The sequence below is a fragment of the Cyanistes caeruleus genome, chromosome 2 (assembly GCF_971803275.1).
Source record: "Cyanistes caeruleus chromosome 2, bCyaCae1.hap1.1, whole genome shotgun sequence".
In the NCBI taxonomy this organism is placed as follows: domain Eukaryota; kingdom Metazoa; phylum Chordata; class Aves; order Passeriformes; family Paridae; genus Cyanistes; species Cyanistes caeruleus.
This window is the reverse complement of record NC_141702.1, coordinates 46,092,287-46,112,463: the sequence shown is the minus strand read 5'-3', so window position 1 is coordinate 46,112,463 and position 20,177 is coordinate 46,092,287. Positions and strand designations below refer to the sequence as shown.

General features: G+C 36.0%; 1 protein-coding gene across 2 annotated transcripts in view; it reads left to right on the top strand.

Annotated features, from left to right (window-relative positions):
• Positions 1-20,177, top strand: part of REV3L (REV3 like, DNA directed polymerase zeta catalytic subunit) — a 115,967-nt gene that overhangs the window by 26,191 nt on the left and 69,599 nt on the right. For both annotated transcript variants that reach the window (XM_086876832.1, XM_086876833.1), the window contains exon 2: positions 18,739-18,928. In XM_086876832.1, the coding sequence (XP_086732958.1) occupies positions 18,739-18,928 (190 nt within the window). The remainder of the gene's footprint in view (positions 1-18,738; positions 18,929-20,177) is intronic.

Here is a 20,177-nt window from a genome sequence, read left to right as displayed (position 1 = left end):
AAATATGGCTCAGAATTGTTTTGGAAACAAATGTTTCCAAATAGTCAGACCCATCCACTGAAAGAAGCCTCCATGCCTTTGGAGATTTCTTACTCAGTAAGAACTTTGCACAACCCATGTTGATGAAATGCAAGTCAGAATGAATCACTGGGGAATTTTCAAGTGGAATGGAGAGAGAATTTTTGTAGCAGGAGCAGCTGACATCATCACATTTAGTGCAGGATCCTCACCAGTCACAGAAAGATTTGGTCTCCTCTACACAATGGGCTTTATTTATTGAAAGTAGGTGTCCTTCACTTAATATTCAGCACATTCAGCATTATTAATTTATGTCCATACAAAGTAACTATTCCAGCATGAGTGAATATTGGTCTGGTTGAAACAGTTTTTAAAAGGAGAACTAAGCAAGGAAGAAAGTATTTTTCAGAGGATGAATACTTTCTGGCAAGTGTAGCTATGGGCTTAGTTGAGAGGACTTTATACTCTTCAGCAGCAAGCTGTCAAGCATTCTGCATTGTATTTCTCGTAAAGTTTAATAGCATAGAATCAGTATTTTTTGCTGGCAGTGTAAATTGCATTTGATGTTTCTGATTAACATCACTGGCTTGGATTATTTAAGCTGAACATGCTCCTAACAAGACTTTAAGGAGGTGATGTCCATTGACCATTCCTGTGTTTAAAAAAGGCAGTGAAATGTATAATTTCATTTAAAATCTTGCAAATATCACAAAAATATGATTCTCTGTGTGCATTTGTGGGGGTTTTATGCTTTTTTTGCTTTGTGCTACATATTCCTATATTTTAATCTTGGATGGTAATAGGAGGAAACCTAATTTATCTGGTGACTATAACACAGGTAAAAAGTAAGGATATTGTAGAACATGGTAGAAAATGTTGGAAGTTTCTTAGAAAACGCATCTTTTGCTAACAGCTTGAAATTTCCTCTAATTTATTCAAATTTGAGTGCATATAACATGCCCCTGTAAAATCTATTTCTAAATTTACATGGCAAGAAATAGCTTTTTTTGCTTTCTTCTCTTGCTCTTTCTGGAAGTAGCTGTTTGTGCCCCAGAAACACTGGAGAGGTGTTGTCTGTAAAACTGCTGTCTTATGTAGGATGAATTACCTTTTGAAGGGGTCCAATCTGCTGCTAAACCCCTTTGAAGCAGTATGATGCTTAACTCATTAGACTGCATGGATCTCATGCTTTTAAAAAAAATGGTAGGTCTCTGGACCAAGAAAGAAGATCCATCTGATTCATAATAGGTCTGTTCTTCTGACAATTAGACACATGGAAATAAAATACTTCTTTTTGTCCTCCCTCTCTTCAGGCAACAGCAGTACAGAGCATCTTTATATAGTCAATGTTACCACAAAGTATGTGATAAAAGTTTTGGATTGAAGTGCATGTAGTGAGATGAATCAAGATAGAGAGCTGCAAATTAAGAGCCTCACACATATGGACAGGATTCATGGGCCCTAAAATACAGGCAGGTAGCAAGACAGCTCGTGTTGTTTAAACATGGTGTGATAACTGCATGAAGAGTAGTAATTTTACTGTCTTGAGTCTGCTTATTTTTGCGGTGATTCTTCTTTTGCTGAAATAATTTACTTGGGACTAGGAATGTTTTAGAAATAATTTTGACTGTACTAGCTCCATTTGAAGTTACACAGTCTCTTGTTATATGTGGTTCCATTAGAAAAAGGAAAGTTACTTTATGCATGTTTATAGTGTACACAGGGGGCTTGTCTGCACAAATTTTTTTTATAAGCAATGAACTACAAATTGGACTTTTAAGCACTTTTTTAAAACTTAGAATAAAGGTACTTTAGAAAATAGCCCATTTTGTAATACACATCCCTAGAGCTATATATCTTCCAGTTGAGTGCAGATGTTAATTATTAGTTGGTTAACCTCAAACTTCTCTGGAGCAAAAATGTAAACCTGGTCACATGGCAAGCCACAGTGTTGATTTCTATCATCAGTACTTAAAAGTTTTCTTAACAATAGTCTTACTTCTTTCTGAATGTTTAAATAAATTTGCATTCTTTTGAATGCCTAACTACAGATTGTGGTAGGTGTGTGTTGAATCTTGTGTTGGTTGTATTCCAGTTAGATTGCTTTTGTTCTACTTTTTTTTAAGCAATTTCATAAATCATAATTCTGACACAGTAACTTTGTCCAGGTTTTTTTGAATCTCCAGTGCTGAGCCTATTTCTTCTGCTATAATTTCTTTGTGAACTTTCATGCATATTTGTTTTCCTTACATAGATCTTTGTTTATAATTACCAAAACTGGCATTGTTTCACCTGTGATGGAAGGACAATTTATTGCTGTATGACACTGTCATGTTTTCATTCTCTTTAATTGTTTAAATCAGTTTGGGAATCAGCTGTATTCTGAGTAGTAGCCATTCAGTAAATCTAACCTTTAAAAAGGTGCACTTTAAACTGTACTGGTTTTTATTAATTTCTGGTATATTGTGATCCCCTAGCCTTACAGTGTGAACACGCGGTTTCACATTGGTCTCTCATTCTGCCCACTTATGTTGTCCAGCAAATAACTGCAAAGTATATAAAACTTTACTTTCACCATTCAATAGCCATTGTCCTAACTCTGATACAGTTATAGTAACATTAGTATAATTGCTCTTGTTTTAGAAACACTTAATTTATTTTACACTCTGGATTAATTAGTTCTTTTTCTCTGCATGAAACTCAAGTCATGTGATGTGGTTTACAAGTGATAAGAATAATAGGATTTGTGTCTTGAAAATGTAGCACAAATCCTTTTCTGTTTTATTCATGTTTGGAAGTTACTTGCCTTCTCAGTTTAGTTTGCCAGAAATACTGTAAGGTACTTTTAGTCCAGCTTGCTTTAGAAGTAAGAAGCATTTAGAGATGTTTTTTGCTTAAATATATTAGAGCAGTTAGTTAACTGGTTTTTTCTTGTATTTGCAGAAAACAATTGCTTTTTATCTCTGTGGAAGGTGCACGACATAAAAGCTGTATTGGTGTACCAACCACTCCTTCCCACTTGTAAGAATGTGGTAGTACAGGATTTTTCTTCCCTTTGCTTTTAAAGTAGCTAACAACTGGATAATAGTTTAGAATGCTGCATATGCTATTAGCTGACTTTGATACTGTATGAAGGAAGAGTGCACAACTGCCCTGTGTCTTTGTGTGCTGGCACAGTAAATTGTACAGTTATGGTGAACATGGGGAACTGATACATGGTGAAAGGGAAATGGTTTTGAAGGATAAGTTTTTAGCCAGGTCAGTGTTCCAGCTCAGTTCCTTGTGTAGATTTCCACAGTCTTGTTCAGTCTAGAAAGAGAAATGGAGAGCAGGAGCAAGACCAGATGATCTGGACAGCTTAGCTTTCATCTGATTTTGTCTCTACTGTACAGCCAAATTGCTTTTTCTAAAGAATGACCTCTCAAATGTTATTTCTCTCTGTATAAACACCTGGAAGATGGTTTTATATTGAAATACATAGAGTACAAAGGAGATTTTGAGATTGTTTTTTTTGTTTCCTTATGCTGTATTTTGGGGTTTTGTTCATTCCCTTACCTTTCTTAGAGAACTAAAAGCACAAAAATTAAAAACTGAGGAACATGTATAGTGAATTTCCAGGTTTGTGAAACTGTGTTATTTCACTTCCTTCTGAGTATTAAGGTTAAAAATGTGGGGGGGAAAGAAGGTAGTATTTAAACATTGCAATGTTTTCCATTTAGTTCACTGTAATCTGAAAACTCAAATATCTAAATGCACAGTTATATATGCTAGGCTCAAATATCCTTTAATATATATATTTTTAAAATGTACTTTAAAATGTCGTAACACAAAACATACTTACGTATATAACTTCAACAGTAATTCATAGGTAATATTTAAATAAATTTGACATTTAAATTTAGTGGAAGAAAAAAACCAATAAGCAGGTACTTTAACTCAGATGAATCTGTGCACCTTTATAATGTGGTTTCTCATGTGCTGGAATGAGAAGTAAATCTTTAGTACTTCGGCTGTACTATTTGCAACCAAACTCCACTCATAATTTCACCTTTTAATATGCTTGCTGAAGTTGATATGTGCAGATGCTGAACATGCAGTAGTGTCATAAAACTGGTTTTAGATTAAAGTTCATAAGGAATCTAGTGCATTATTCATTCCAACCACAAGGTGACTTGTGCAGTTGTTGCTCTTAAAGAGCTGGAATTAAATGGGAAAGTATATACTCACCACAGAAGCCAGCATACAGTAGTAGCTGAATCAAAGGTGGTTTGTTTGCCAGGTCTGCTCTTTTTGGCCTGAGCTGATCTTGTTTGTCACTTGTGCTGAGGCCAAATGTGGGTCAGTTTGTGTTTGGTAGACAGTTGTCCTCAGAACTGATATGTAAGAGCTGATGTTATTCTTATGTAGCAAAGCCTATGTGTTATGATACCATTAATTTTTCTTTTAGTTCTGTATGTTCTGGTAATATATTACAGTTTTCTACAGGAATTTTGTGACTTAGCAGCAACCTTGAACTTCATTAAATTGATGCTTTCATCTTTAACACATTTACCTTTTATGTATCTGAAACTTATTCATTATTCAGTGTCTTACTGTTAATTGGCTTGCTTCTTTATATTGTTCATCAACTTGTTATAAATCATTGGCAATTTAACCTGAAATATGAACTACATAAGCAACAAATGAGAAATATAGTCTTATAGAGCCTTGGAAATACCAACATAAATTTTGATACAGATTTTTGGTCCTTCTGTGACCTGAGACAAGGAAAAAATTACCTTAGATCTTGATCTAGATCAGCAAAGTGTATCAAGTGGCATCTACTGGTCAATTCAAATTGGTTCTTCACCTTCAGAGAACCATAGAATGGTTTGGTTTGGAAGGGACTTTTAAAGGTAATTTCGTCTAACCCTCTTGCAATGAACAAGGACATCTTCAGCCTTCAGAGCTGCCAAATTTTAACTACTTCCCCTCTCATCTCATCTTCTCCTCATCTGCTGTAGTAGTTCTGGAGTCCCTGTTTATCAGAGTTGCATATAAATTCTTTGTTAGAAGAACACCAGGGTTGCAGTCACTAAAAGGAGTGAAAATATGCCAGAAGTATTTTCCTTTGTGTGAAACATTAGGATGTTTCACATCCTAATGATAAATCAGGAGGATAATATACTATATTTTCTCATTTTCCCTAGCAATTAGCACAAGGTGCTTAGTGATTCTAACCAATTATTCAGTGAGTAGGCATAATCTTTTTTATCATCCCCAGTCAAAAGTTCAATCCAAATTACACATTCACTCTGAGAGGGTTTTTTCCATGTAATACTGATGTATTTAAATTTTTTTTTGAAGTTATCTGCAAGTCTGAAGTGTGGTAATGATAGTAACTTGTATATGAAAAACTGAGATTACAAAATGAAAATACTAGATTTTAATTTTTTAAGCTTTTGTGTGGTTTCAACAGAAAGTATTATGGTTTAAGTTTCTGTAACATTATAGTGCTTAATGATGTAATTAAGCGTAGAACTACTTTGCTGTTTTCTAAACCATTTTAGCTGTCTCAGTGTAATAAAGGCTCCCTCTGCCTTTTTAACATATAACCTACTCAGCATCACAATAAAAATTCCGAGGGAGAGGTGGGAATGCTGTTTACTACAGTGATATTCATCTGCCTCGATGATGAACCTTTCTGTATGCGTTGGTGTCTGCTTCATTGGCATAAATTTCTATCTACTATGACAAATGAGATATGCATTATGCAAGTAAATCATTCAGCATGTTGCTCTGACTTACAGATTCCAGGTCTTTACTCTGTATCACGTGCAGCTAAGGTTTTGTGAGAGAGTCACTATCAGTTGTACAAATACACTGTCGTATATATGTGAGGAGTCAAGGGTTTAACTGGTACTTGGTTCTGGCACTTTCTAAGATTTCTGTCAGTAGATTGGCCCTGTTCTCTGCCAACACCAACACCAACACCTCCCACTCAGCCTTTTTTTTTTTATCTCTGTTTGTCTTTTTGCACTCCCTCTTCATGTAGAGTGATTTTTATTTTTTTTTTTTTTTTGGTTGGATTATGTTGTGGTGGTGGTTTTCTGGGGGTTTTCTTTGGTTTTTTGTTGCTTTCTGAGCTCACTGGATACCAGCAGTAGGGCTGCTGAGAACCTGGGGAGGGGAAATCTTTGTATTTTAATGCAGTTATTTTGCTGTTGATGCACACTTTATTGATGCTATTAGACAAAACCATAGGGGAAAAAAACATTATTGCTCAGATATTATTTTTATTGAAAAACTTGTGTAGAATCTCGGTCACAAAGGATATAGTGTTAAGCTGCACCGTGGGAGGTTTAGGTTGGACATAAGGAAGAAATTTCTTCATAGAAGGGGGGTGGCTGGGCACTGGAATGGGCTGCCCAGAGTGGTGGAGGAGTCACTGTCCCTGGAGGTGTTTAAGGAAAGACTGAATGTGACAGTGCCATGGTTTAGTTGACATGGTAGTGTTTGGTCATAGGTTGGACTGGATCTAGGAGATCTTCTCCAACCTAATTCCGTGATTCTCTGACACTGCCTATGTATCACTGCTATCATAGATGTGGGGAAAGGGACAAATGGTGATAAGAGAATTCAGATCTGAACAGAGCAGTGGAGAGATTAAGTACTCCTTCAGCAAATCTGTGACATTATCTTAAAATGTGAAATTAGATTGCTGGCTGATTTTTTGAGGGAGACCCTTCGTTTTCAGTGCAGAAAGGTAGTCACTAGTTGTGCTGTACACAGAATTCAGCAATTTAAAATATAATAGGTAGTGAGATGACCTTGTAAAATAGCAATATTTGGATTGGGTGACAACATCTGCAACAAATACTTCTGAGTAACACTTCAAAACGTTTCTTAAAGAATGCAGATACTGCTGTCAATACATTGCCTTGGCAAGTGAGGCATCCAGTCTGCACAGTCTTTACAGCCACTCTGAAGGTTGTTGAGTATATACAAGACAACCACATGAAATGATCTGTACAAGGCAAGCAGTCTTTGGATACATACTTTCTGTAAAGCGCTCAGATGTTTAATTTATTTTTTTTTGTAGCACTGAAACAGAAAAAGATTTTGTAGTTCTAATCATGTGAAGAAGTAGAACAGTGTGTGTGTGTTCTCAATTAATGAGAGTAACAAGCCTAAGATAAGGATACTACAAAGTCTGGGCATTTTTTGCAGAAACAAAGGCCTAGAGCAGGCAAATAGCCATGAAACCCTTCAAGTGCTGCCAAAAGACACTAGACTACAGAAGATGAAAAGAGGGGGATGGATGCCTAATTCAGGGTGAGGAAGGAAAGTAGCATGTAGAAAAAAAACCCTAAAACAAGAAGTAAGATACTTAATAGTATTGCAAGATGTGTAGAATAAAGTAGTAGCATTGGCTGTATTACTGAAAGACCATTCATTTACATATTTTGTAAAATGTAAAAGAAGATAGCATAAAAAGATCACATTTAAAGAATAACAAATTCTGTGCCTGCATTTAGCATCTATTGATTTCAGTCATGCTTTAGTGGGTGTTAAGGTCTTTGTTCACTTGGAAATGAGTCAGTGTAAGATCCTGCTTGTTAGCACCCACAGCTGAGTGTGGCAGACACCTGAGGACTATATTTGCAGTAGAAGGCAAAAAGCTAAAATGTAGATTCTTTTAAAATACTAGAGAAAAAGTCTAAGAAGATCTAGTTTAATTTACTTTTGGTTTAAAGGACTTTTTTTCTTCTGTAAGACTCTTACCCTGCCATGTCTTTTGAAAAGCAAGGAGGCTAATATATTGATAGGCAAAATAAAATATTGCTGTAGTGTGATTTCCATATACTGTGCTCTTTAGTGTGAAGGAAAACAATTTTTAAAAAATACTGAAAAATGCTGTAGTCTGAATTTTTTTTTTGTAATGCTGCTGTTTTTTCCACTGTTTAAAACTGTTGTATTTGCACTTGCACAGTACCTCTCAAGCTGATCCTGATTATCTGTTGATAAGTCTAATTATTAAACAACTGCTAAACTGAAGGTTAAAAATTATATGAAGGAAAAGGAGGTAGTAACATTTTTGTGTATGTGTGTGATACAAACTTTAGAATTGCTCAGGATTTACAATTCTGTTAGATAAATCAGGATTCAGACCACCAGTTTTCAAGAATATAGTTTCTCTAAGTCATGTATGGATCTGGTTCCTCTCTAGCTGCATTACAGAATTGAGTTTGGCTGAGAATGGGTTCATGGCACACCAGCTGCTGCTGTTACCAGATGAAAATTGTTTCACTTGTGTAGCTGCTTGAAAGATCCTGTCATGGGGATCTTTAGGAAAAACTATGAATAAGGATTTGAGGTATGTGCAATCTCAACTTGAAAAGCTTCAATGGAATAGAGCATTTTATTGTTCTGTCTGCTTGCTGTAGTTTCTCCCCAACATGGAAATGTCTTGAATGTTTGCACCTTCATGCACAACCTTTTTTGGAAGACTCATGAACAGGCATATCATTCACTAATATGTTTTTAAATAAATTTGTTGTAAAGGATAATATTGTCTCCCACATTATTTGATTATGTATTAACACAACAAATGGGCAATATTTATACCATTACATCATTTGATGCAAGCTGTGGTAATCTACTTTATTTTAGTCAGGCTTGTGGTTAAATATATTAATGTTGCATTGAAAGGTTTTGTTACTTTGGTGATTGATGCTGTATATTGTTTTTCATAATTTAAATGAAGTAGACTGAAACTTCTAAGTAAAGGATTAAAGCAGAGATTTGCAGCTGTAACTCCCTCTGAAGATTTCTGGTGCAGTTAGAAATCACAAGGTAGCAGGTAGGAGTCTACTAGCACTAAGACTTGCTTTACTTTGTTAACTTTACTGACATAGTATGTTTTAGAGGTTGACATTCAGAGGATCATCTCTTTTAAGTGGTATGTTCTGAGCCAGATTTGGCCAACAGCAAAATTCCCATCCAGCTTCTTACTTGTCCACCCCCAGTCTGGTAATGCAGGGGTAAAATAGGGAAAACAGAAATAGTAAAACAATAGGTTGAGATAACAGGGAAATTGCTTACCAATTACCATTGCAGGTAAAACAAACTCTGTTTGGGAAAAAATAGCTGATTTATTGCCAACTAAAATCGATTCAGGTTGTGAGAAACAAACTCAAAACAGCATACCTTTCGTCCCCCTTACCCCAGGCTCAGCTCTGTTTCTCACATACCCTACCCCTGCCATGCACGCTCACATGGAGAATGGCAGGGACATTGTAGCCAGTACATAATGGTGTTTTTTTGCCTTCTTCCTCATCATGCGTTTCTTCTGCTTTGATCTGGGCTCTCTACGGGCTTCAGTTCCTTCAGGAATATACTTGTGCTCCACTGTGTCATCCTCCATGGCTGCTGTTCCATGGAGATGTTCCTCCTCCACTTTCCTCTGACTCCTGACTCTAGTGTTCCCTTTCTTAAACATATTTTCCCAGAAGTGTCCCCCAGCTTGGCTAAGGGACTCAGTTGTTCTCTGCAGTGTGTGTGTTGGGTCTGGCTGTGTCCTGCACAGAGCAGCCTCTGGCCTCTTCCCACAGCAACCTCTCCTCTGCCAACCACTTACCACGTAAACCTGAAACACAGAATTAGTAAGATATTAAGAAAGCAGTTTATTTCCTGGGTTATGAGATTCTGTCCCATACTATTACTGTCACACACCATCTAGTCATTTCAAAAACTTACACAAAAATTTGGAAGGTGTCTGTAGTAAGGAAGGGACTTCCTAGTAAGTTGCTGCTTGTCCAAAAATTATAAGCCTAGAACATACAAAAGATGTTAAGAATTTCTCTAGTGAAATAAAAGGGTATGTGTGATAAGGAGTACCAAGTGTTGCAGATTTGCTTATGGGTAGCCTAAGAGCAGTGGTTGTGTTTGTGGAGCACATCCTCTAGTTTTCATCAGCTCGAGGAGTGGGCTGAAAGGACAGTTACCTGCAAGTCAGAAATCTTGATGCAAATACCAAACAAAAAATTTCTAGAAATATTCATAAAATTATTTAGTGCTGCTTAAAGAATACAGTAAGGGAAAGCAAACAGAATTTGATGTCATTTAGTTGTTAACATAATGTGACACACAAGAGTGTGTAATACTCTACAGTGTGTAATTTTGGGGAGATTACACAAGCTTGGTTTTGTCCAGGAATTTATAGGCAACATTTCTGAAAAGTGTCTTTGAAAGATAATACTGATGAAAACACTGCTAACCTTACCACAAGGCCAGGGTTTCTTTGCCTGCAGTTTAGAGTAACAAATAACATTTGGCAATAATTTATCTTGCCTTTTCTCTAACTAGCTGTGCAGCTGACAGGAAAGTACCTGTTGAACAAAAATGTTTCAGTTGGTTTTGTGTGACACAGGACAAAGAGATGAGTTGTGGCTGGAGCAGTGCACACACATCACAGTATTTAAATAGGCAGATGAGCCTATAGGAGTGAAAGTTAAAGTTCAGTTACCACAAAAACTTTTTCTTTGAATCTGTGCACTATTCTCCATTTACATGTGACTTTACTTGCACCAAGAAAGACCAGTGAGATAGAACTTGTGTGGCAGTGCCAGTCTTTAATGAACAGTTGTGGATAGTAAAAGTTGTGTGACTCTTCTGCTCCCCATCTTACTACTGACATGTTTTTTCATCTTTTACAGGATGTGGTGAAGTATACCTCATCAGTTAACCTAGGACAAGTAAATACACTCTTTTCTGTTCAGCTCTGCTTTGGTCAGTGTAGTCTTAACATAATCTGCTTGTGTTGCTTTCATGTGGTTGTGTTTCTTACCAGATTAGCAGCTTGAACTGTGCTGCCAGCATGTGAGTGCCAAGATCCCAATATGATAGCTAGAATCTGTAGCTGGGGACAGCTGCATTTGCCTCCTTTGTGTGTTTTAGCTCATTTTAGCTGGCTTCTTAGTGATTTCTGAAACTCATTCTAGAAATAGTCACTGATATTGTCCAGCTACTTACATGAGTAATCTGTCAATAGAGGAAACCAGAATAATATTTTGTATGGGGTTCATTTTATAGATGGGTCCTTAATAAGTGAGTACCTGACCTCGCCTTGTGTGTCTTAAGAAAAGAAGAAAATATCATGGCTGTTTCTCATAACTCAACAGCCATCAGCTTGAAGAATTGTTTGTACATAGCTTATCTTTGCTTTTTGAGAAGCTTATCTTCTTTGGTTTCCATTATTTCTGGAGATATTTTTAAATTATCTTCTGCATCTCTGAACTTTCCTGGTTTTAGTTGGACTACATAACAATAAATTTCTTGAGTTATGTTGCAGTTATTTTTGCTTGGTGGTAACAGTAGGGAATAGATGTTCCTTTCTGATGATGTACCTTTGCATCCTATAAATGACTAGAGTACTTCTGAGATTGTTTTCTAATGTCTCAGCAGGAATTCAAAAAATACCCATCCTAATCAATTCCAGTCAGGAGGAGGTAGTTTTATGGAGATAATCAGAATATCTTCTTTGAGTTGATGTATTAAATAAACTGTTTCAACTTCTATGCTTTTTCTTGGGGTTTGCTCATTGTTTATGTGTAAAAAAAAAAAAAAAAAAATCAGTGCCTCTCTTAACACATTAGACTAAAAAAATAGATGTTACAAATTCTCAGTAAGACAAAGATAGTAGCCTTGCTTTTGGAACTTAAAATTGATGCTTGCCATCAGCAGTAATTCCCAATGAAAATTCTAGCCTGAGAGGTCTCAAAGGTTTTTTTCTTCTTTGGATACTCCATGGTTAAAAATATCTAATTGTCTTCACTTTTGTGTAGACTGGAGAAGACAAGTCTTGGTGAACCATGACGTCTCCTAGGCCTAATATTTCAAATTGTTAAGACAACTTATTCTTGATGTAAAAGCTGTCAGTGAGCAAATTGATTGCATGGATGTCAGTTGGAGATGCCAGTAAAAATCAGTGTTTCAAATGTAATTTTATATGATGTTACCTTAAACTGAGATAAATTTGGAAGATAGCAAATTCAAGGAAGCTTGTGGATTTCTTGCTCAAATCTCCATACTGCTCAGAGATTTGCTTTTCTTTGATCTTTGTTTCCCACCATAGATCAGGGTATCACACCAATGTGCATAAAGTTATACAGAGATTTCTAATTTTAAATTACAGACAAAAAAACCAGTTCTCTTCCTTCAGTAAGGATCCCTGCATCAAGGCTGAGGAACAATCTAATTGCAGTGAGTCAAAGGCCACATTTTCCTAGTGGATTGTTTTTGGTGTGTTTTTGTTTGGTTGTTTTTTTTTTTTTTTGTCTTCATAAGAGTTAGACATATTACATGTTGCAAGGAACATTACTGGCTAAATAATTATAAATAACCAAACACTCCATTTGAGTTCCAAAAACTGTAAGAAAAATATTTTTTTGGTCCCATTTACAGGTGTTACTGAAATAAGTGTCTTCTCACACCCTGGGGGAAAACTGAAAATGTTGGCACAAATATCTAATATTGTATGTGAAATAAGGTCTTTGCATTCTGTTCTTGATTATGTTTTGAGGATATCTTGCTGCTGCAAGGCCTAATTTCATTATTTTGCTTCTCTGACATCCAGTTTTCTGTAGTATCCAGGACTGCTGTGTGTGTAGTTCTCCCTTTCTTCTCAGTCCTTTTGAAAAAGCTGACTTGTTTCATGACTCTGGGAGAAGACTGAAAGTTTCATTTAATCATTGAAGAAGTTACATTAATGTAATACACTATTGAAGAACTCTCTGAGATTAAAGATGTAAACTCTTACGTTTCTGAATAACTTATCAAAGTCTTAAGGGGGAAAGATTTTTTAGGAAAGGGATTTGTTTTCATCAAAGCATTAAAAAAATCTTACCAGTCCATGTGTGTTATTCATTGCCTTTGTGTCAGAGGGAAGGAATGGTAGCTGTAGTTTCCAGAGGCTGTGTTAGCACTAGAAAGTAGTTGAGACCTGTCCCTTTTCAGTAGCTTAGTTCTGATGGTATTCAGTGATTCAGGCTTGACAAGGCCATCCCAGTGAGCAACATAGCTCAGACTGAAAGCACCATCTAAACTGTGCACAAGATGCCCATGTTGCACCTACCAAGCAGGGTAGATGAACTACTCCTGTTACAGCTTGATGTTGCTCTCTGAAGCCTCTTCCTGGAGAAAGGGTGAGATTGCCTAAGACACAGGAACTTCTACAGCATGAAGAAATTACTTTGAAATTGAATTCTAATATTCCATTTTAAAAAATTCATTTTTAGAAACATTTTTGCAACAGGATTATTGATAGTTTTCTAGTTCTCTGTAGGCATCACTACTCACAGTTAATTTTTCAAGTGTTTTTGAATGTAAGTGGTTCAACAGTTAGTTGAAAAATACCAGTTTTCTTTTTAAGATCGTAATGTCATGTCTTTTGATTTCTAATTATTTTGCTTTACTGTTGCTATTAAAGGGAAGAAATCCCTTATGATTGTCTGATTTTTTTTCTGCTTCCTGTAGTGACGTTTGATGTGTTTGTGTGCATTCTTCTTCTAATACTTGTCCATGCTTAGTTGGTCCTTCCACTTTACAAAACTGTACTTAAAGTACTTCTACTAGATTGCAAATATGCATCTCTTAATTAATTCCCAGCTTGAATTTCCTAAAATCTCAGGTTTTTGCAATTCTTCTAAATGCTGCTGTAGTCACTATTTTAGTCCCACACCATTGTTCTCCATGGCTTTGCTTAGCTTCTTGTAATGGAATCAGCTTGTTCTGTAGCAGAAATACCGCAGCAAAATATGTTTGCATGTTGACCAGCATTGAACTGTTCACTGAAGTCATATTTATCTAGATTTAGTTTTAGTTTTTGTGTTCTAAATACTAAAGAAAACGTCTATTCAAGATGTTTCCAGCACTGAGTTCAGTTTGTGAGAGTTCTGTAGTCAGTTTCTAAGTTAAGAATTACAGGTTAGGAGCTACATGGCTTTGAGTATTATTTATGAAAAGTTAGTTGTACTGTATCACAACTGTAAAACATGTTCACATTCATTATTGGAAATTAGAGTAGTCAGAATGGATTCACTCAAAGTAAATCATTCTTGGCCAACCCTATTGCCTTCTGTGATCATCTACATGCTTTGTTCAGACAGTTCTCCCATGAGATTGTAAGTCTTCTGGAGGAAATAAATGGAGACAGTATCTGCAGAAGCTCTGCCCTTGATGGAATATGAGCCAGCAGGTAGTCATGTATGTGTGGAATTCCATCTAGAACAGATGGACTTCTGTTTTCTTTCTTTTATTTTCATGAATATATACACAGATATTCATGTGCTCCTTGTCCGTCTTGTTTGCGGACTTTATTCCTGAACTGGACAATAAGTTCCCTTATTAATAATGTTCACATTTTTCTTTTGTACAGAAATTTGTCCAATTTGATCTTGGTGGAAGGAAGTTTTTAGAAATTTATATCAAAGTCAATGTTTACAAATGGTGAAAAAACACTTCTCTGAGGACACTTGAATGATAATCCTCAGGTTCTCTTATTTGTTGTACTGTGAAATTGGGTGTTCATAAGCTTGGGCAAGGGGCTGGACAAGATGACTTTCAGAGGTGCCTTCTAGCTTCAGCCATTCTGTGTAGAAGCATCTCAGCTCTATCTCTACCAGATCATTCTGCATGGCTGAGCATTCTGATGGACAGAAGACATCAGTTCCTGTATCTTGCTAAGTAGTTATTGGGTATCTTTGCATTGCATTATCATTCTGGTTTCATTTATCTTCTGCTAATACTGAAGTTTTCTATCTTAGGGTTGCTACTGTAGATTTTTTTTTTTGTAATAGTAAAAATTATAGAGTAACTCAAGGATTATGCTTGGTTTGTGTTCCTAATAATAATGTATATGGCAACTATCTTCCAGAAAAAATACCAGATAGACTTTCTCAATATCTCTGTCATGGGTCAAGTATGCAAAATGCTGTATTTTAGTACTTCAGTAACATTTATGCCACTTGCTTTTATAAGTATGGATTTGGCAGGTGAGCTTTCTTTCTATACTGTATGAAAATATTGCATTTGTATTAGTTTTGAAGTATTGATTCATTATTATTATTAATATATTATTAATCTATATTAATGTTTAGTTGGCAGTGTCTTCTTTTCAGAGAAAATGGCCAGTTTGCTAGTTGAGTATCTCATAATATCTCAACGTTTTGTGTACTGCCTCTTTTCTGCTATAGCAGCAATTCTTGTGTTCCTTCATTTATCACTTCATTCAGTGCCTTACTAAGAACCATGATTAAGCCTCAGCTTTACTTGTAGGTGTCTGTACTTCAATTAGCAGTCTCCTTTAGTCATACTGGGATACTTAATCTGCAGGTAATTCAGCCAGTGCAGACCTCACTCTTTTAGGTTCATGAAGAGGCCACAGAATGAAAATATTTCAGTCTCCTGTCCCATCAGTGGGCAATTTTGTATCCAGAAATTCTGTGGAGAGCGGTCAAATGCAGAATCTGCTGTTGAGCAGCACTTCCACTGTTTCTACAGATGTGAAGAAACTGATGAACAGATATAAAAATAACATCATCTAATCACTGTAAGTGGGCGCTGTAGCAGTCAGTGCTGTTCTGTGGTACAAATTTGTTTCTCTGTATTTCCAAAAAGAAACAGAAGCATAAGATTAACATATTTAAACCATAAAATTCATTAACATTTCCCCAAGCCAAGTTTTTAATTCATGTAAATTGGCAGGTCTATGTAGGCTGAAATCCTCAGTGGATACATCTTTTTTCTCCTTGTGGCTCTATTGAAAAGAATCCACTAGAATTTTTAATGGGTTGGTGCAAACTATGGTTGCTATTATTGGAGTCTGAGCTTCAAACTCAATACTATGATATTTGGTGCATTTTGATGATTTTACCTAAATGTTGGAAATACATGACTGTTCTTAACAGTTAGCAGGGTTAGACTTGTAATAATGTCAATTTTAAGTAAAAATAGCAGTATAACCAATAAATAAATCAATACTATCAAGGATCAGAGTAAATAGCTGTGTAAATCCATGTAACTTGACAACTGTTAGCCTAATAGGGGTCTTAGCTCAGCAGTAACTTGTTTGTTTTCTTGGCAGAAGCAAAATGAAAAGCAGCTCAGGATGTGTGTTCTATAAGATTTCCTTGGAGTTAAGTGGTAATTTGACTCTGCTCAATCAAAACCCATAGTGTTTTTCATGGGTTTTTTTGCACATAAAGGGGAATACAGGGGAAGTGAACAGAAGGAAATAGAAGGAAACTTTCTTTGTATGTGTTCCCTTTTTCATTTAACAATAAAATTACATTTTCAGTTCAGCAAGAACTGTTAAATAGCGGCTTAACTTGAAAGGAAACTGAATTTAAGCGCAGTAAGTTTAGACTGTGTCACTGTTCTCTTTATTCTGGTGCTTTGCAATTTTGTGTTCTAAGGGATTATAAATTGACTATAACTCAGAATACTTGGACAACCATTAAAGCTAAGGCATTTTTTTAAATATGAAAAAATTCATGCTTTTGAAAGGAATCCATAGCTGGTAGTGCAAATAAAAAGTGCAGAACTGATTCTGACTGACAAGCTCTAGGAAGCAAACAGCTGAATTTATAACATTCATGGGGGGATAGACATGTATATTTGTACATGCAGAAATTCAGTCTGTATTCCAGTACCAAATAGAGCTTGGGGTGATTTGGTTTGCTCACTTATTTTTTTAAGCTGCAATGAGCATTCAGACAAATTACTTGATGAACTATTTTGAATTTCCCCCAGAACATGATCCTGGGATACATTTAAAAAAATACCCAACAACAACAATCCACTCTTTTCAACTTAGTAACAAAAATAATTAAAAAACCCCAAACTCAAATCCTTCCCAAAACCAACCAACCAAACTTGAATAGAGAAACTGTATAACTTTAAACAACTATTAATTTTCTGATAATTATATTTGCATGGAGGGCTCCTTTATTTCAAAATCAAGTATAGCCATCAGTTTACACTCGGATTTGTTGGTGACTTGGTATAGAAAATTAGTGGTTTGCTACCACTGCACAAATGAGTCCTCTCAGTTCACATGCTACTAATATATAACTTTTTCTACCTTAGGGGCAAAGAAGTTTCCTGCCATATAAAGATGTTAGTGTCGTTTGAAAAAAAACCCAAACCCATAGGTTTAAGTTTCTTTAGTTTCCCTTTTCTCTTAATATATTATTGTTTGAAAAACATGGTACATAAATAAGAATTTTATTCTCTTGAAAAATTTAAAAATCATGGGCAGAATTCATAGATGATGACCTGAGCATTATGAATACATATATAGATTGTATTTCAACATTGACGTGGAGACTTGATGGAGTTGACTTTCAAGAAGAATAAAATTCACCTTGAAAAATGGATTTGTAGTAACATTTTTTTAGCAATTATTTTACTTCTTTTTGAAGAACAATACATCTGACCCCAGTTTTAAAAAAGAGGCAAAAAAAGCTATGCTCTTAGTGGGGTTTTTGGGCATGTTTTTTTCACAGGTGTAAAAGATTTGCCGCAGTCATCTTTGACTGTGCTTTAATGGACTTAAGCTGTCTTCACTGGGTGGCCACTGGGATATGATTGAGTGTAAATACTTCAGGCAAGCTCCACCAGCTGAGAAATAACCTCAGTTTGAAAGAGTGGACTTTTGGAAGTCTTTTCATTGGTCTTGTGGACCAGTGAAGTTGTGCTCTCTTTTAGTAACATTCATCTCCTGGGTGATGAAAGCAGAGCTAGTTTTGCTGTCCTCATGCAGGGAGTTCATCCAAACAAAATGCAAAGGGGTATGTGCTGCCTATGATTGTGGTGGTGGTTGTTAATCAGCAACACATGCTTTACAGTATTTTTCTGTGGAAGTTTTTCGTTGGCCAGTGAGAAGTCATGAATGATTTGGTGACTGAAAAGGTGGCAAATGGATGCCAGCAAATGCCTGCTTTGTTGCATTGTGGTGAGAAAAGGACAGATAACATGCATTGTAGTTGAGACTAGTCCCTCCCAAAAATGTGGGTTTGAGAGGTCCAAGACTGTATTACTGTACTGCCTTGTGTGAATGAGAAGCTCAGACTGTGGCTGAGCAGAAAGGTTTTCATGGTGTGTCCTTTCACTCTGCTCTTCCTGCAGACTCACGGAAGCTAATGCTAAGTAAGGATGTTGTTAGAAGTCCAGAGATTTGCATATACAGTAGAAATCTCTGAAGGATACACAGATTTTAAAAGTTGAAAATTGCCTGGTTTTGTTTCCACATCCCAACTCATGCATTAATAACTAGAATACTGAATGGCCTCATAGGTCCTCTGGATGTTCTTTTCAATTTCTTAGAGGTTGTGTGATTGATACTGAAAAATTTTCACAAAGGCTGAAAACTGTTAAGCATCCAACATTTACTCGGGATGCAAAGTTATTCTTAGAGAGATGCTGTGTTATTACTATAATAATCATGTGTAATCATATGTATGTCACGTAACCACATCTGTTCTGTGTTGGTTTTGTCAATGAATCAAGTGTGAGAACTGCTCTACATTAGTACCTTTTGTTTGAAACACACCTGCACTTGCATCATAAATTTATCCTGTCTGCAGAACTGGAAAGTAATGTGAAAAAATTGAGATGCAGAACTACTTAGAAGAAGAAAAAGCGGTCATTAGAAAATAAATGTTTTCCTTTTATTTTTAGGTCAGAAGACTTGTCTCCACTTACATGGTATCTTTCCTTACCTCTATGTACCATACGATGGTTTTGGACAGCATCCAGAATGCTACCTTCGTCAAGTGGCGTTCAGCATTGACAGGGCACTCAATGTGGCTTTAGGCAGTCCATCTTCTACAGTTCAACATGTTTTCAAAGTGTCATTAGTATCTGGAATGTAAGTATGACCTATCAGGAGTTTTGGTTGTTTGTTTTGAATAGTTTTTTGCAGTTGTACTACATGGAAGTACTTTGGACTTGATTGCAGTGCTAATTCTTTTTCATTCCCCATCCATGTATGTCTTCATACAGGGCTGTAAAACTTCTAAATAACTTCTCATTTGCTTTGACTTTAACATAATTAACAGGTTTTCCCAAAAAACCTTCTTGACCCATCTGTTTTTTCCTAAATTCTACCTTCGTGTCAATAATTTTTTGCAAAATCTGTTCTTGGCTTTTTCTGTCTCTTCTGTTAGAACAGTACTTTCCATGCAGCGTTTTCTACCTCTCAGGATTATTCTACATTCCCTGAAACCAGGGATGTCTTGCAGGAGCCTGATGAGTGTAGGTGTTCTTTTTTTTTTTTTTTTTTGGTTCATGTCAAATGGCCCCCACGGAGACTCTCAAGTCATGTTTATCTGTCTCTTACAGCAGCACAGGCCCGGAAGTGGAGGCTCTTAAACATACATTTATTAATCTGTCAATATGACCATTGTGCTTTGTGAAGTGTAGCTTTCTATATTGAATGTTAGCATTTTAAGGATTCTGTTAGTTACTTTTTATTTAACTTGTATAACCAAGAGCTGAAAAATAAGTCAAATCATAATGAATAATATGAAAATATCCTGGAAGAGCACAGGTAATTGAGATACATTGCATTCAGTTTTTCATCTTCAAAACAACATAAATGCTAATTTTCCGTGTTGGTGCAACATTGTTTTATTTTCTTTTTTCATGTATTTCTGAAATACATTCTTTCTAATTGTTAAGTGTAGGAAGGTAATATTTCTGTTCCAGCCAGTTCTGGTAGCTTCTAGATTCTGTGAGTAAAGTGGCTGTAATAACTTGTTTTAATTTTCAATCAGAACTTTCTGATGTTTTTACAGTAACAAAAAAGGTCACCTACCAAATTTCTTGATGTTGCTCTTTTTGTGAGAACTATGTAAATTGTAGTAGAGCTGTTCATCTCAATAGTGAAATGTGGGAAGAGTAAGCTGTTGATGACAATCTTTACTTGAATAAATGAGAAAAAAACAGGTAGAAATTAGGAGAACCTGCCTCTTTTTCACCTCTTTTGCCTTCGAATTTCAGAACAGTCATTACTGAAAGTCAGCTGTTCATTGCCTCAAAACAGCATAAGAGTGTTTCAGGTATTGTGTTTGTCTGCATAAGAAGCTAATGGGGAAGATCTAAACAAAATATATCTT